This window comes from Pangasianodon hypophthalmus, chromosome 13 (genome assembly GCF_027358585.1).
Source record: "Pangasianodon hypophthalmus isolate fPanHyp1 chromosome 13, fPanHyp1.pri, whole genome shotgun sequence".
Lineage (NCBI taxonomy): Eukaryota > Metazoa > Chordata > Actinopteri > Siluriformes > Pangasiidae > Pangasianodon > Pangasianodon hypophthalmus.
In genome coordinates, this window is record NC_069722.1 from 20,246,413 (window position 1) to 20,263,375 (window position 16,963).

The 16,963-nt window shown below is 39.3% G+C and overlaps 2 protein-coding genes across 2 annotated transcripts in view; one reads left to right on the forward strand and one right to left on the reverse strand.

Moving 5' to 3' along the window:
- LOC113528520 (uncharacterized) overlaps positions 1 to 16,963 on the forward strand; it is a 150,235-nt gene that overhangs the window by 119,439 nt on the left and 13,833 nt on the right. The window lies entirely within an intron of this gene.
- On the reverse strand, positions 780 to 16,771 carry wdr1 (WD repeat domain 1). Its single transcript, XM_053239365.1, has 15 exons — positions 16,613 to 16,771; positions 13,339 to 13,460; positions 11,845 to 11,935; positions 11,424 to 11,571; positions 10,709 to 10,889; positions 8,020 to 8,097; positions 6,938 to 7,018; positions 5,733 to 5,966; positions 5,518 to 5,607; positions 4,946 to 5,100; positions 3,396 to 3,483; positions 2,890 to 3,000; positions 2,394 to 2,567; positions 2,130 to 2,274; positions 780 to 1,774 (listed from the first exon to the last, which is right to left on the reverse strand). Exons 1-15 carry the CDS (start codon positions 16,626 to 16,628, stop codon positions 1,668 to 1,670), a joined length of 1,821 nt encoding a protein of 606 aa, XP_053095340.1. The 5' UTR covers positions 16,629 to 16,771; the 3' UTR covers positions 780 to 1,667.

Below are 16,963 nucleotides of genomic sequence, written 5' to 3' on the forward strand. Positions count from 1 at the left end.
CTTTGAGAACCCCTGGTTTATACCATAGCAGGCTTTCCATATCATACTCCTGCATTTAAGCATATTAACCTCAGAATGCAGAGTGTGGGTTTATGGGTAAATGTGGTGTGCAGAGGCACAATGATGTACTAACTTGATGTTCAAGCATGATGCATCGAACATCTTGTCAGATGGAGTGTGAGAAACAAGATGGTGGACACTAGCTCCTAGACTACTAGCCAAAACACTGAGCTTCTACCTCACCACCACAAACCAGTACCAACTGTAACACTGCTGCTATTGACCCGATCGGTTTGACACCCCCAGCTAATGTTCATACTACATAGAAAAGCGCTATCTGCCCTCTTCCACATACCTGAGCTGACAGATGCCCACGATTGGCTAGTGTCGCTGTGATTGACGGGAGAAACAGTACAACATCCCTCCCAGAGAGCATGGGCAATTTTGCTCCCTTTGGGTCCTGGCCATGGATGGCTATGGCATCGTTAGAATTCGAGCTCTCAATGACAGGCCGAACATCATTATAATGTCTGTTCTAAACTGTAATACTTAAGCATAATCATTCATTCAAGAAATAGCGTTTCTTACCATGAGCATATTTGAGTTATCTGGCTTCCATATTAAGAATTTAACATAGTTTTTAATTCATTAATGTTTTTGTAAATACCCAGAATGCTTTTGCGTGCTACTAACCAAATGGCACTTTTCTTCACATGAACCTCCTTTTGAACATTTCAGTAGGACAGAATATAAATTGCAAATACAGCACACACACAGCATTGTGCATAAAAAGTGTTCAGCTTTATTTCCATCATTTATTATCTTTATTTTTATTATTATTATTATTATTATTATTATTATTATTATCATTATTAATCACATCCACTCCAGTGAAAAAGTGGAGGCTTATATTAACACAATAAACATACCCACAATGACGGAGACAGAGGACAGAACACCATTGTCTCTCTCGCGCACACATACACACACATACACACACGCTACAGTAAATCTCTGGACTGTTCCATTTCTGCTTTACAACCTATTATTGCTCCCTGAACAAAACACACACAGATCCTCTCAGCAGAATGCAGAAACAGACCACGGTCCATCATATAAGCGCAAGATACAGTAAGAGAGAGAGCTAAAGCAAAACCTCCACCTGGTTAACAATATGAGACCGATCCATGACATAGCGTCGTGTCTAAAACATGACAACTCCTTATGTAAGAGTGACCTTCATGTTAGATCAGGAGCTGTGCTGTTTCAGAAATGTGTTTTATAACTTTAGACTGTATGTATGCGTGTGTGTGTGTTTGTGTGTGTTTGTGTGCGCGCGCGCATGCGCACTGAATGTTGGCCAGATGGAGGTCTCACTCTCGCGCCTCTGGAATGTCACACCTTTCATAAAGATGAGAGATAAGGAGCATGTTAACTGACTGAAGGCAGAAAGGAGACACACACACACACACACACACACACACACACACACACACACACACACACACACACACACACACACACACACAGAGGCAGCTGAGATTACTGGCACACAACCCTTAAAAACAAAGAGAGCGAGCGTGCAAGTCTAAGTGAGAGAGAGAGAAAGACTGATTCCATACAGCAGTCCCTGTCCCTGCTGATCCTGCAAGAGTGTGTGAGAGTGCTTAGATTTTTAGTGTCCACTGTTTCACACACGCATCGTGAGAGGTCGTGACGAGCGTGTGTTCATCCAGCCAGGCCAAGCTGCTGATGTGGTGCAATCGATGAGCATCTGCAACGCACACAAACACAAAACCACAGGAAGGCCATTTGTAAATACCGTAATTGTACAAGTTGATGTAGCAGCCATTTTCATTTCCTAAAATCTCCTCACCTCTTCATCAAATATGCAAATATTCCTAAATTTCAAATGAAAAGTTTTTGATATAACCCATATACGTTGTTGAATTTATTAATAATTTAGCATTAGACAGAGTAGTACAAACAGGAATTAGACAGAGTAGTACAAACAGGAATATTACTATTAGGATAACACAAAAAAAACATAATACACTGTAAATTTAAACAACAAAAAAAAAATAATAATCACGCATAGTCTGGAAAATATTAAGTGTACGTTTGTGTACCAGGAATTTTGATCCTATTGTCAGGATTGGAGGCAGTCCAGACATACACCATCATGTCCATTCCTCCAGAGGCAAAGTGATCATTATCAGGACTCCAGGACAGACATACCACTTTAGCATGATGCCCATAGAACTCGTTCTTAACCTGCACACACAAAACACACGTACGGCTGTGATGATATCGATAATGATGATATATAGTTACTCTTACACTACAAACAGTATGATTACAATGCTGCACAATGGACAGCTGTGTTTATTTACCGCATAACCATCAGCAACGGTGTATACGATGATGACTTTCTTCTCGTTTGAGACAGCGAGGAATGCCCCATCTCTGGAATACTGCAGATCAGTCACAGGGCCTTTGGTGTCCAGAACCTTCCCATCATCCTTCAAGGTGTTCCCCTGGACTGAGTAGAGATACACATTTCCATCCTACACACACACACACACACACACACACACACACACACACACACACACACACACACATATATATATATATATATACATATATATATATTACACCCCAATAATCCTTGGCCAATTTTCTTTATATATTTTTTAAACATTATATAAAATATAAAATTATTTATATGTATAATAAACTTCAGTTAGGACGTCTTTGTCTCAGTAAGGTGAGGTTCCTTAGGGAAGCCGAGCCACTTGTAAAAGCTTCTTGTTGACAAGAAAATTGCAAGTGAAACTGAAGGTGGTGAAATATGCAAATCAAAAACAGAACTCAGTGGTTCCTTACAGCTCCGCCCACTGCCACGGTGCCACCCCCGGGATGAATCGCACCCACTTCTGGCTCATAGCCCAGATTATCCAGAGTGAACACTTTCCTCTTATCCTTCAACAGCACCACCTACAGAAAAGAAACATGCAAATCGTATTTAAAAATCTACACCAGGAAAGCAACACTAGACACGATTCATTCTATTCATTCAACCGAAGCAACAGAACTAATGATTTGAGGGTGTTGGGGGGGAGTTAAGCTCATTCAAGGGATAGCTGGCCCATCATCCTCTTTGCACTGTGTGTCAGGCACCAGATTTGTGAAAGGGAATGAGCTAAATGTAACCATTGAAACAAATCTTGGCAAAAAGTAGAAGAAAGCTGGTCGGGGCCCAGGGGGTGGAAATGGGGGGCGATGGACAATATTCCACGTTAACAGCATCGTGTTGAAATCTAATTTATTTTAGCTTGGTATCTCTTTACTAAACAAACAAACATGCAAACAAATATGTGTGCATGTATTACCTGTCCAATACACACAGCTACCGCCAAGCCTCCTGGCCCGACAGACACGGTCCTTGGCTGAGCGTCCATCTTCGCCACATCAGAAGCACTAACACACACACACACACACACACACACACGATACAGTTATCACTGTGTATGTACTTTTACCTACACTATTTCTGTTGTAATACCTCTATGTGTCTATCTTCAACAGAGCAATCTATCTAGTCTGTGTGTGTGTGTGTGTGTGTGTGTGTGTGTGTGTAGTCTATCATACATGTGACCTTTTTAAAGACCAGTTCCAATTTTCACTTCCTTTCTCAAAACTCTGTTTTCTTATTGAATTTGGTAAGATTTGGTAAGAAGTGTTTGCATAGTTCCCATCCTGCATTTGACTACGTGTTTGCATGCACAGATGTTTCCATGCGAGTTACTCTGCTTTTCAGTACTTTTTTGGATCACTCACACTGAAATCCACTGTTGGATTGTTGGCTCAAATCTACACTATATGGCCAAATGTATATGGACACCTGACCATCACACCCACATGTTGCCAAAATGTTGGAAGCACACAATTGTATAGAATTTCTTTGTATGCTGTAGCATTACAGTTTCCCTTCACTGGAACTAAGAGGCCCAGACCTATTTCAGCATGACAGTGCTCCTGTTCATAAATAGAGGACCATGAAGACGTGGTTGGCCAAGGTTGGAGTGGAAGAACTCGAGAGGCCTGCACCTCAACCTGACTCAATAACTTTGGGATGAACTGCATTGCCGACTACATCCCAGGCCTCACTTCACTAATGCTCTTGTGGCTGAATGGGAAAATCCCCACAGCCACACTCCAAAATCTTGTGGAGAGCCTTCCCAAAATAGCAGAGGTTACTATAACAGCAAAGAGTGGACTGAGCTCGGAATGAGATTTTGAAAAAAAGCATATACGAGTGTGCTCGTCAGGTGTTCACAAACTTTTGGCCATATACTGTATGCTTTTTCCCATCAATCTGCCTTTTTTTTGTTTTATTAACTTAAAAAAAAAGAGATGCTAGTGAGCGAACGACTGTTTATAGCTGCTATCCTGTAAGTTATAACAAAACTAAACTGCTTCGTGAACAATCGTAACCTGCATATTGCTGTGGTATAAGTGTTATGAAACTCTGTCACATGGTGTTACTGGGAAAATCAACTATGATTAATTGTGGGGGAAAAAAAAAATTCAACTTTTATCGCTGTTAATTATTTTCCTAAAACAGCACACCCCAAGTGTTTTATTCATTACTTACAATATGAGGAGCCACTGCTTTAAAACTGTATTTGAATGTTTGGCCAGACCTACATTAGATGTGCCGTGATACAAGAAAAACCACATGCTTGCCAGCCATGTTAGATTACAATCTATCAAATCTTTTTATTGACCAATGGAGTGTAACGTTCACGCACAACCTTTGTGTGCTTTGGTGTGTGTTGTGTTAGTGCAGCTTTGTCACTGAAACCGATGGCAAGCTGTTCGCTTTGACAGGACGCCAAGATGTAAACAGAGCCTCACGCTCGCCATTTGTGCGTTTTACCTGTACTCCTTCTTCTTCAGGTCGGTGAAGCGGACTGTATCGTCCATGCTGCAGCTCACCAGTCGGTCAGAGTCGTCCACAGTAAGCCTAGCCACGGAGTTTGTGTGTCCTTTTCCTGATAGTGCGTCGTTCTCGCCACTCTGAGCATCCCAGTAATGTACACACACACACGTTAAGGATAACAATGGCTACAAACATGCAACGACACAATGCAACAATTATCACATACAGTTTTGTGACATCATTAGCTATACCAGAATAGCAGAGTTAAGAGAGTTCCTATATAAGTAAGGAATAATACTTGGGGACATGTTGTTATAGGAAATTAATCAATGATGGGGAAACCTTAGTTACAGCTTCACCACTGACAGTTACAAAGCACTAACACTGGAGACTCCTTCCATTCATCCATCCATTTTCTGCCAGCCCGTCGCAGGGCCCATTCACACACCTCGGACAATCTGGAGATGTCCATCATATCAATAATCACACATATATTTATTTATATATATATATTTTTAATCCATTCATGTGGAGCACCCGCCATACAATTCTCTCATGTGAGAAAGGATATTGATGTGTCCGTCATTGCTGCCAGAGTAGATGATGTTCCGCCCGTCGTCTTTATGTACAGTCACACACTGAATGGCCTTACTGTGACCCTAAGTGAGTAATAAACAACAGTTCATGTCTGACCAGCTGCAAATTGAGGCTTAACATGATCAAACTGCAAAAGTCAGAATGTTTGACTGGCTCAAAATTACTAGCGCTGTCTTGCTGTACTAACCTTGACGGTGCGAATGGGTCGGTTCGGGTTGTTCTTATCCAGGTAGTTGATGTATCCGGACAGCGAAATGCTCAGGAGGTGATTTTTCTGCCACAGGCAACCCAGCTGCTGATCCAGAACGTCTGCGCCCAGTTGAAAGGTTGTCACTGCAGTTCCGCTCGCCACATCCCATAATTTGACGGTCTTATCACCGGATGCAGAGATAAGCTGAGTGCTGTCTGGACTCCAGCTCACCTACAAAGTTGAGTCATCATCATTATAAGTGCTCAGGGCTGACAGGTGTGGCCTTTACAAGCTTAGGTTTGACATTTAGTGATGTTTATTTCATCAAATAATGTCATATTTATGTGTCAGATGTATGTTTTAGGGTCGTAGTCACACGGGGCTGTCTCAAGTCAATGTTTCATCGATGTTTATGTGAAGAAAATTGCGAAAAATATTACGAAACAATATAAAAGCAAGAGACATTTTAAAAATTAAAAATAAACACTAATACAATGATATGTAAATGAAAGAATGGTAAGCACTGAAATAAACATCTAACAGGATGTCTAGTATATTTGGTTAAATTTGTTTCTTCCAGCCTCATTATCATTATTTCAGTAAAATAGCACTTGATCCAGCACATCCTATAATTTCCATTTTATTTGTTTTTTAAATCGTGCTGCTACAGTTACTCATGTGCAGAAGCCACAGGATATTAAAACTAGGCCATGAAATCATAAAGGATGCATAAAATTTAGCTTATTTTATCAAGCTTATAATTTCATATTTGGGTTGTTGGACAAAGAAATAGGCTTAAGTTCACCATCAGAAAAGTCAGCAGTTACAGCTAATCATGCAATACAGATGTGCACAATTAAATAACATTTTTTTATTTATATTCTCAGTAAGTGTGCTTAACATTGAATACAGCCCAGGGTAGTCTGGTTTTGAGTTAAAAAATAAAAAAAGTTTGAACATTAGAAGTTTCAATATATTTACATATTCCAAAGGAGCAATTATCTCAATACTGATATGATTTGCTAATCTGTTCCTATAAGCCGTTTATCAGGAACACTCACTAGAGCATCTGGTAGTCTGATCCACTGTGCTGTTGTATCTCAGTGAAATCTCAGCTGCAGCAAAAACAGTGAAACACCCACACACTCACAAGCACACATGCATAGTCTTAAATACATACACACAAACTTAAACATACTTACAGCGTAAATCCCGCCCTCATGAGCTTTATCTCCTCCCAGCGATCCTAGTTTTTCTGCAGTCTTTCCATCGTAAATGTAAATCTGGAACGAGAGAGAGAAAGGACATGAAATACAAGAGATAGTTGGAGACTGGAGGAAAGTCTGGAGCAAGGTTTAATACATCTATAGTGATCAGCGGGGGAGAAAAATTTATACATATAGCATCAAAAGCAATAAAAATGTAAATCAAGAAATGACTCAGTGAGACATTTGAAGTCATTGGGCCTCTTGGGAACAAGAAATTTGGTATTCATGAAAATCCTGTTAGTTTGGAAATACATTCATAGCCTGTGTAAATGTACTTAGAAACAGACTCCCTAAGTGACCGATTAGTGACCGATCTGGTACGTCTCAATCTGCAAATGTGCCGTGTACTCCCTAGTGCACTGCGAGCAATCATTGGCTTCTTACTGAATACATCGGTTTTCCTTACATCACATTCCCTCCTGCTTTTACAAAGATATTTGCTATCAGATATTTGCAAGACAGTTGCTACGACACTTAAAACAATTACACATAGTTGTTTCCCTGTGTGACTTGTTTGGTGTCAGTGATCACTGAGATACAGCATAGCTTTATCTTTTTTCCTCTGTTTTCATATCAAACCATTTCTTTCACCTCACTTAATTCACACCTAATTAACATTTTTGGCAAGTTATCTCCAGATTGATACGTTGATACACTACAGAAATTGCTTTCTCCCACCATTTCGCTGCTTGTTCACCTCTCTGCGAGCTTTAGCTTTTTGTGGCAAGTGCAATTAAGCTGTAGCATGAACCTGCTTTACATTTTACGGGTGACTGGCATTCATCAACATCCACAAAGGAAACGTGCAATGAAAATCAGCTTTACTAATACTTTTCTAAATCTGGATGATGTTGATAGTTCGGTGCGGCCTACAAAAATATTTACACACAGCCTTTGCTAAAAGATTGACAAAAGAGGCCCATTGTTGTCAGATTGCTTTGAAGAGAATTATAACCCAATCTGGGGAAACGCCATTTACGCTTAAGGTGTGACAGCTGCATTTCCTTTGACTTTACCTGTCCATCGGCCCCTGCTGAAACATAACGGCTTCCATCCGGTGAAAAACGAACACAGTTCACAAAACGGCTGTGATCCTGCAAAGAGAGCGAGAGAGAAAGGACAAAACAGAGTGAACACACAAACACATAGAGCTTTATTTCAGCAAGCAAAGGTAAACACATATCCTGTTTCTGTTTGCAGGGTGCTTAGATCCTAGTCTCTAGTGCTTATAGTGATTATATATTTTAACTGAAGTCATCATTCATAATCTAGGCAGCATTCTTATCAGAGTTGGTCTCAGTTAAAATGCTGATCAGTGAAAATTGGGGGAAAAAAAAACAACAACTTGACATCAGTTTTTCCACACTGCACATTGTTCCTAAGTCTCCATCACTGCATCCACATTTAAGCCATCATTCAAATGTGTCTTACGCTGCTGTATTTGCACATCAGAACCACCATGACCTAAACGATTTGTTTGTAAAATGCACAGGCAAAATAGTAGACTTAAAGACCGAAATGATTATCTTGTATCACTATTGACTTTTGAGTCTGTAAAGCATTTTGTGATCATGTCCGTTACACTATACAAACACGATTGAATTGAATTATACTTTTTCTGATGGGTTGATTTTTGGGTTAAGTGTGTTTCTACTATTTCACAATGACTATGTTTACATGCACATCAAATTCCGTTTAAGATCTATATTCAGGTTTCTGCTATATTCCGAACACGATATTTATATGCGTACGGGCATCGGAATATTCCTGTATACGTGGTTGATGTAAGTATGCCCATCTACACATGCACTCTTCTTTTTCTGTTATTAGTTTTATTATATCTATATAATATATCTCCTTTCAGTGGATTTTCTGAATAAGGTGTTTATATGCAACAAATTTCCAATTAATAGAGATATATTCCAGGGGTGGGAATTGGAATTTGGGGAATCAGAATATGTCTTAATGTCTTAATCTGAATCAATCTGATTGCGCTGTTTACATGACTCAATACTAATTAGAATACTGCCAAATTCCAAATAATATTGGAATATTGATGTGCATGTAAACGTAGTCAGTGTCACATTTTTCCAATGAAAAGTGATTAAAATTAACTGATTTTTTGGCTACTTATTAGCTCAGTTCCCACTTCACAAAATCGGGTCAAGCTGCAGAGCCCATCGTGGTCTGATATGCTAAAATAAAGAAATTACTGGAGGAAAACATCTACCTCCAAACATGTGGCAAGCCAGCTAGCTGAAGTTAGCAATGAAAAAATTGTGGTTGCTATGGCAACAATTATATAAATCGCTAAGAATATGACGAGTCAAACTAGGACACATACTGAAATTCCACTTTTGTCACCCTGTGGTAAACTCTTTGCAATCTGTATGTGTAACCCTTAGACTGATTCAGTATGATGTTTCAACTGCATTGTGGTTAGTGGGGAGAAAGGTTTTCCGATTTGCATTTGTTCTTTATGTAAAAGGCGCAGAAGGCAGTTTCTTGGGTATTATTACTGTAATATGTAATAATACTGTAAAGTTATTTACTTGTGTGGTGGATTTTTTTCAGTAAAAATGGTCAGTCTGCCTATAGATGCCTAAAGATGCCTTGCTAGCTAAATGTGATTTGATCGAGTTGGTGGATAGCTACGTGCCATAGTTTTCAGAACTATACTGTGTAGAAAATGTCAAAATTTCACCATGTGAATGGACTTCCTAGGCCACCAAACAGCGAGGTCCAAAAGTGAGGGTTTTTTTTTTTTAATGTAAAACTGAAAATAAACTGAAAGTCACTAGGCAAATTTAAGCAAATTTGTGACATTGACCGTGTAAACTTCTTTGGATAAAAGATTGGATTTCCTTGAGTCCTATCTCTTCCATTGAAGCACATGTTCAGACTTTTCAGGTTTCACACAAATTTGGATCATCCAGTTTTATATGAACTTGTGTAGCCACTGCCAGTTTGAGTGTTATGTAGAAAAACTGGACTAAGATTCTACTTTTCACTCAAGTTGTTATTTAAAAAATTGTATTAAACTAGGAATGAATACACATTTATGGACACGCATACGGATTTATAAAACAATATAAACCCGACACTGGCTGTGTGCATACTGTCATGAATGCTCTCAGAAGCATACTTTTACTGGTGTGTGTAATTTCACCAGTGCAGCAGTGAAGTGATGAACTAAGCAGAACGCTCAAATCCTTTACTGTTGAGCTACAGCGTTTATGAAAATAATTAAGTGCTCCACTAACTCCTGCGTGTTGTGTGTGTGTGTGTGTGTGTGTGGTAGTAAAAGTGTTTGCCAAAGCGAAACATGTTCAGACACATAACACATTCCTGTTAACACTGTCAAAACACACAGCACCACTCCTTTTCCCATTCCAGTGTCAAACGTTTGGAAAACACACACACACACACACACACACACACACACACACACACTTGTGCATAACCAGTTACTATATGGTTTTTATTCTTAGATTAGGAGTGTGAGTTTATGATACATTAGGACATAAGACATTAGAAAAAGCTTTTTTGGCTTATATAGTGGTTCGGGACACGCCCACTGTGGACTGATGACAGGGTGGAATTTATAAATGTATTTAAGCGACTTATATAGTGAATAACGAAGGTGTGTGTTTGTCTCAGACCTGCTCTTGATTGAGATCGAGATGATAACTGAAGTGGACTTACGCTGACAGTGCACTTAAATTTGAAGGGCGGCCCCTCGAAGAAGGTGGTGTCGTTATCGTCGCTGCCTGTGACGAGTCTGTACGGCCGGGTCTGTTTAAGGTCCACGCTGTTAATGACCTTACTGTGACCGACGATCTCACCCACTGAGGAGCCCGAGTCCCACAGGAACACTGCACCGAACCTACACACACACACACACACACACACACACACACACACACATTACTTTTCTGAAGAGATACATCAGATGTAGTGCTTTTGGTTACCAAAGATTCTGTCAGCAAACTATTTGCCTTTATACCACAGCGATGATGAATTCTCAATTCTGATTGGTCAGAAGGTGTTGATTAATTTTCTATAACAACAGCTCTGACAGCAGTTCTGGCTGCGATTCAAATCAGAGGTTTATATTAATGCACTCATTCAAATACGCTATTGTTTCTTATGCAGGAACTTATATGAAGTACACTCCACGTAAATGAAATTTAAAAAATGTGCATTTGTTGATACGGTGAAGTTTTCTGTATTTAGCATATATGGATGGAGTCTCCAGTGACAGCGCTTTCTAACAGTTAGTCAAGCTGCATTTTTTTGTCTAACTAGCATAAACCAGGCATTCTAAGACTTCGTAATAACAGGACACTCTGGTTAAAATTATTTTCGATGCCTATTAAGGCTGACCCTTCATGCAGAACACACAGCCTTTGTGACTCACTTCTCTCGTCCCTCTCCCACCACAGCGATACGCTTGCTGTCCTCCGTCCAGCTGATGTCCTTTATCTTCCCTCCAAAGGGTTGATACTCGTACTTCAGCAAGTGCTCCTTCTGGGTCGTGTCCCAAATACGTATCTTACCCGACACGTCTTAAGTGCACAGAGACAAAACAGATTAATGTAGAAGTGTAAAAACTGACAGCCTGCTCACTAAATAGTGCATAATTGTGGTATTTTTTAATGGCCTGTGCACTATGTAGGGGACAACATGTGGAATGGGACACAAAGCAAGCCACTAAGAAAACATATGCTTTCCACACAGTGTGTTTCTTTATCTGTAACAGAATGGATAACACTAAACACTAGCAGTCAACCTGTCTATTGACACACACACACACACACAAGAGAAAGAGAATTGTTCACCTCCTGAGGCAATGTAGAAGCCGCTGGGTGCGTATTTGGCAACGATGACTTGGTGAGGATGTTCTGTGTAGATATCGGCAATAGCGGGATTCTGTAACACACACACACAATCAATGATTAATGATTATAAATGACTGATTATTACATAGTGAACCGTACTCTCCTGAATGACAGGCATCCCTGGGTCACCAAACACCAAGTTTAAGGTTTGAAGTTAATGTTGATTAAGGTAATATCATTAATCAGGGTTTCCAGGTTTCAGCAAAAAAAAAAATTCCAGCCTAAAGACATCAAAAAAACCCCGCAAAAGACTTAAAACAAATGCCGAAAATTTGGCCAGTGGAAAATGGAGACATCATCTTCCTCAGACTTAGCATGGAAAACAAGTATTTCATAAGTATGTCTGACATACAGTAATTATCCACTCCATAAACCCCCTTTCCCTTCCCAATCTTTGCAATATATTTTACAATAGAAATGGTTCTGTACATCATAATCACACTGTCTCCAGCTATAATTATAAGATTTTAAATTACCTTTTTTTTTTTTTTTTTTAAACTAAAACTTTTTTAAAATGAGCCCAATCTGGAAACCCCATAAACCGTTCTGTCCACTGCTCTTCAACTGAGCATGGGGCAACGTGATTCCTGCCCCAATGGGCCTCTTTTAGCGCTTGTTGCAGTTCCCACTAGGTGGAGCTGTAACTCCGTGCAGCTAAGTGAGCATGCTTCCCCACAACTGGCACCTAGAAAGGCAACCAAATCAATGGAACATTGGCTTATATCTGTCAAACTGCCAGCATTTTTTTAAAATCATCGGTCATTCAAAAAAGGTAACTGTTTTGTCAACGGAATTCTAAATGTATAAAGTTGTGAATGAGGACTTTATGAAGAATAACATTTGTTGAATGGCTGATATAACTGGTGCTGCCACTGAATTTAGGCATTCAGGTAAAGAATTTAATTTTGTGGATAAAATCCAGGAGGTAAATTTGCTAGCACGTTTAAGGAAGTTTCATAAAAGCTTATCCATCACATCCATCCTGTCTAGGAATGAACTGATAACATTTTATTTATAAGGGCGTTTCATGGTACCCAGGGATGCAGATGCAAGATAAAATATAAAACAAAAATCATACAATTATACACATCAGTAGTAAGTAAAAACTTTAATTTAGGATATAACAGTCAATAATAAAGGTAAACAAAGAGGGATAAAAATGAGAATAAATGCAAAGTGCAAACTAAATGTTTATTCTGCAGCTCTGGTTGTGACGACTAGCTACAGTCATCACCACTACACACTATCACTCATAGCTACAAGGCCATGTCATTCCTAACTACCGCAATACTTTTAGCTATTTCTGTTCATTAATAATGTGCCATTCTAGTTTATTTGTGAGCGAGCATGCAGTTGAATAACAGCTTCACACTACTGAAGTAGGGCACAACCATAGTCACTTCAGAATGGGCTGTATAAAGCACATGACCTTACATCAATGTTCCTGATGATGACACTCTTTCCATTTGTGTACAGGAAATTGTTCCCTTTCGGGTCCCCGCCAAGAACTTTGGCCACGCCCCTCTCCATCTGAGGAAGGCTGGCGAACAAGTGCTCTGTAAGAGATTGACACAAACACATATTAGAATTACGCATACATCAAGTTACAAATTTAACACACAGTCAACGTTTATACATTTAACATGCCCAGCCAGGACATTGCTAGCACACAAGCGCATGCTGACTAGCTTTCGCTTGACCCGTTGATATTATAAATCTCTTTTTAGACCAAACACCATAAATGCAGTGTCAAATGCTCGTAACTAGCTACTTATTAATCTATCTAGTATTGCTAGCACACTCATATCCCAGCTAGCATGCTTGGCTACAGCATACTCGCATTATAACCATGTTACAACCTACTGCATTACCAATTCAAGCTAGAATTCGTTGTCAGATTGCACATTATGTAAGAGGTACTCATAGGTAACTGGAAATTTTAGCTAGTGTTTGAACTTGTGTTCTAACTAGCTATGCATGGATAGTAAACATTTGTGTTGTACATCAAATGCTTAGCTAGTGTGTACTTGTGGTTGTAAATGGTTGTAAATTGTGCATTCTAACTATACATTCCTAACTAGTGACCACTCCTTCTAAACTAGAACACCTAGTTACTGTGTACTTGCTTTCTATCTAGCCATGTATACCTTGTGCATTCTTATATTCTGCCTGTTTACGCGTACTCACTTTACAACTAGAAATGTTGGTTACTGCACACTAGCATATTCCACATGTTGTGTACTAACTATAATGCTTAGCTACCAAGTGTGCGCTTGAACTGTAGGTAAGTATAACTAACGTGCACTTATGTTTTAGCTAGGACATGTGGCTAGTTTACTAGTATTACAACTACAATGTTCAGTCAGCTACATTTAGTTACCGAGTGCTTGTGTTCCAACTAGCTATGCCGAGCTAGTAGTGCATAATCAGTGTTCCAACTACAACACCTATTCAACACATGACACACAAGTTAGTGCATACTTCTGGGTCATGTCCCAACTTAGTTTGATTATATTTGCCTAAAGCACATTACCTAGCAGGCAATCAAATGACCTTAAAACTTAGAGACCATAGTAAGTAGAACCTCTGTTCTATCTAGCTAAACTTAGCTAGTGTATACTCATGTACTACTAAATAAAATGCTTAGCATACTTGTCTAACTGCACATTTATTAATCTGTGTAATTGCATATCCCTAGCTAGAGTGTCCTTATGTTGCAGTTAGAATGCTCATCTAGTGTGAACTTTGCTTACTCATATACTTTATAATCAGAATGCATAGATAGTGTCCAAAATCATTCATTTTGCGTACAAAATTTTAAAACTGCAAAAAATTAGTATGAGAGTAGTAGAAAATGAGGTGTTTGGATTTCAATCCCCCAAAATATTTTATGACCATCTAAATGTTTATTTGTCAGTGGTTAATATAACACATATTGTACAGCTGATTACATATATAAGGTAGACACGCCCACAATGCATCATAATTTTTGCCCATTTACAGTTACATTTAATATTGTGAAAAGGCCACAAAACACTTATTTTATAGCAGCTGCAAACAGCCGTTCCCTCACCAGCAGTCTCCTGTAAATGTAGCTTGTCGTATTACCAGGAAACTGCAAAGCTTTGAAAGCTGAAGTTACAGCTTTACCCCTGACTGTTATAAAGCACTGACACTGGAGATTTCTTCAATAAACATCTCCTCACAGAAAACCTCACCAATTACACAAGTTTTTCAATTAGCCAACAATTACATTTTTAATTTATTAACAAAAGTACTTTTTATACGTTTATAGTGACATTTAATGCTGTGGAACATCAACATCCTGTCAGTTATAGCAACTATAAACAGTCCTTCGTTCACCAGTCTCTCTTTTTTTCACTCTCTCTCTCTCGCTCTCTCTCTCTAATATGACAAAACACACACATCTTGTCATGTGACAAAGAACCAAAAAGTGCAAAGTCCTGTCCTGAAGACTTTCATGTGGTGGAAAACCTACTACTGCTACAAGGTGCTCACACTGGAGACTCCTTCCATCAACGTTAAATAAACTTCTCCTTACAGAAAACCTCAACAAATACACACTAAATAACCATTTTAGAAAATTTTTATAATGAACCTCAGATTATGTGGCATCCAAATCCCTGTGAATGACTTGTTACTATGGAAACCATATTAGAATGAGGACATTAATATAAACAGCTGGAACTACTGCCAGAATTGCTGGTATACAAAATTAATGAACACCTTCTGAATCAAGAAGTAATTAAACTTTAATCATGTTCATAAAAAGTCAATAAAATTCTCATCAAAAGTCCTCTAGATTTAACAATCCAAAAGTTACACAAGGGCACGCGATTGTTTGACCACATGTTATTGGCTACCAGTTGCTATGGTGAGAAACAGAACTGACCAATCAGGAAAATGGATTTTTTTTCTTTTTTTTTTTCCTGTTTCAGTCTGAGGTATTAGCTACACTCTGAAGGATAGCACTATCGAGTATCGGTAAGATGTTATCCCCAGCTCCTAGAACAACTATTAGCATGTTGTTTTAATCATTTTCAGTAGAACTGTCATGGCCTTTTTTATTTCTAACGTTATGAACGGTAGCTTAAATGATTAAATGACTATTCTGAATAACATTTAAAAAAAAAAAAAAAAAAAAAAAAAACTTTTCCTGGCTGGCTCTCATCCAAAATGCACGAGCGCGTCGCACTTCTCAGTATAATTGTACAAACGACGTGATGAATTTATTTAGCATTTTTCCGCTTTTTAGAATATTTTCGCAGAATTAAATTAACCTTTTTTTGAGAAATGTCAAGCTACAGTGAACTTTGTGTTGCCGTGTTAAAATTCGCTCATTTGGGTCTCCTGTGTAATGTTTACATTCGCTTTAGCTTGTTAGCCACTTAGCTAATGGTCATTTCGCTACAGTTGCGTTTGTTTGTTTTAAAGGAAAAATATTTAAATACCGGTGACGTCAGTGCGCCCGTTCTATTCTAACGGTTTCAAGGAATTTAAAAAGTGCTCGCGTGCTGATGGTTTTAAATACATCCCAGCAGAACGCGAGCGGTTAGTGTAGTAGCCTGCAGACGGAAAGGGTGACAATTGGAACACAGCCGCTGTCATGAGAGGCAGCAGCTGAACCCAGGATCACGATTTCCGGGTCTCAAACACAACACAGAGCGCATCTACGCTTACAACTTACTCAGTTCGTACGACATGTTTGTCCGCTTGTTCTTCGCGATGTATGTACTCCTCTTCGAATGAATGGCAAACGGAGCCGCCCGGATCCTTTAGCTCGGTCCCTGCTACCGGCCGCTTGGTTTCCGCCTAATCGCACAAACGCGGAAGCAAGAGCGGCTCAAGGGACGCTTGCCTTTGTCCATATATGGTAAAGTCGGCTTCTGCGCTACACCTCTGTAAGCTTCAACAGAATGCGCTCTCGCGCACATCGCGCATCCCAAGGACCGGTTAGGTGGCTGAGGCATCCGCCTGATTAAAATTCAGGCCGACTCAACTGCACATTCATAAATATTATATAACATATATATTGTTT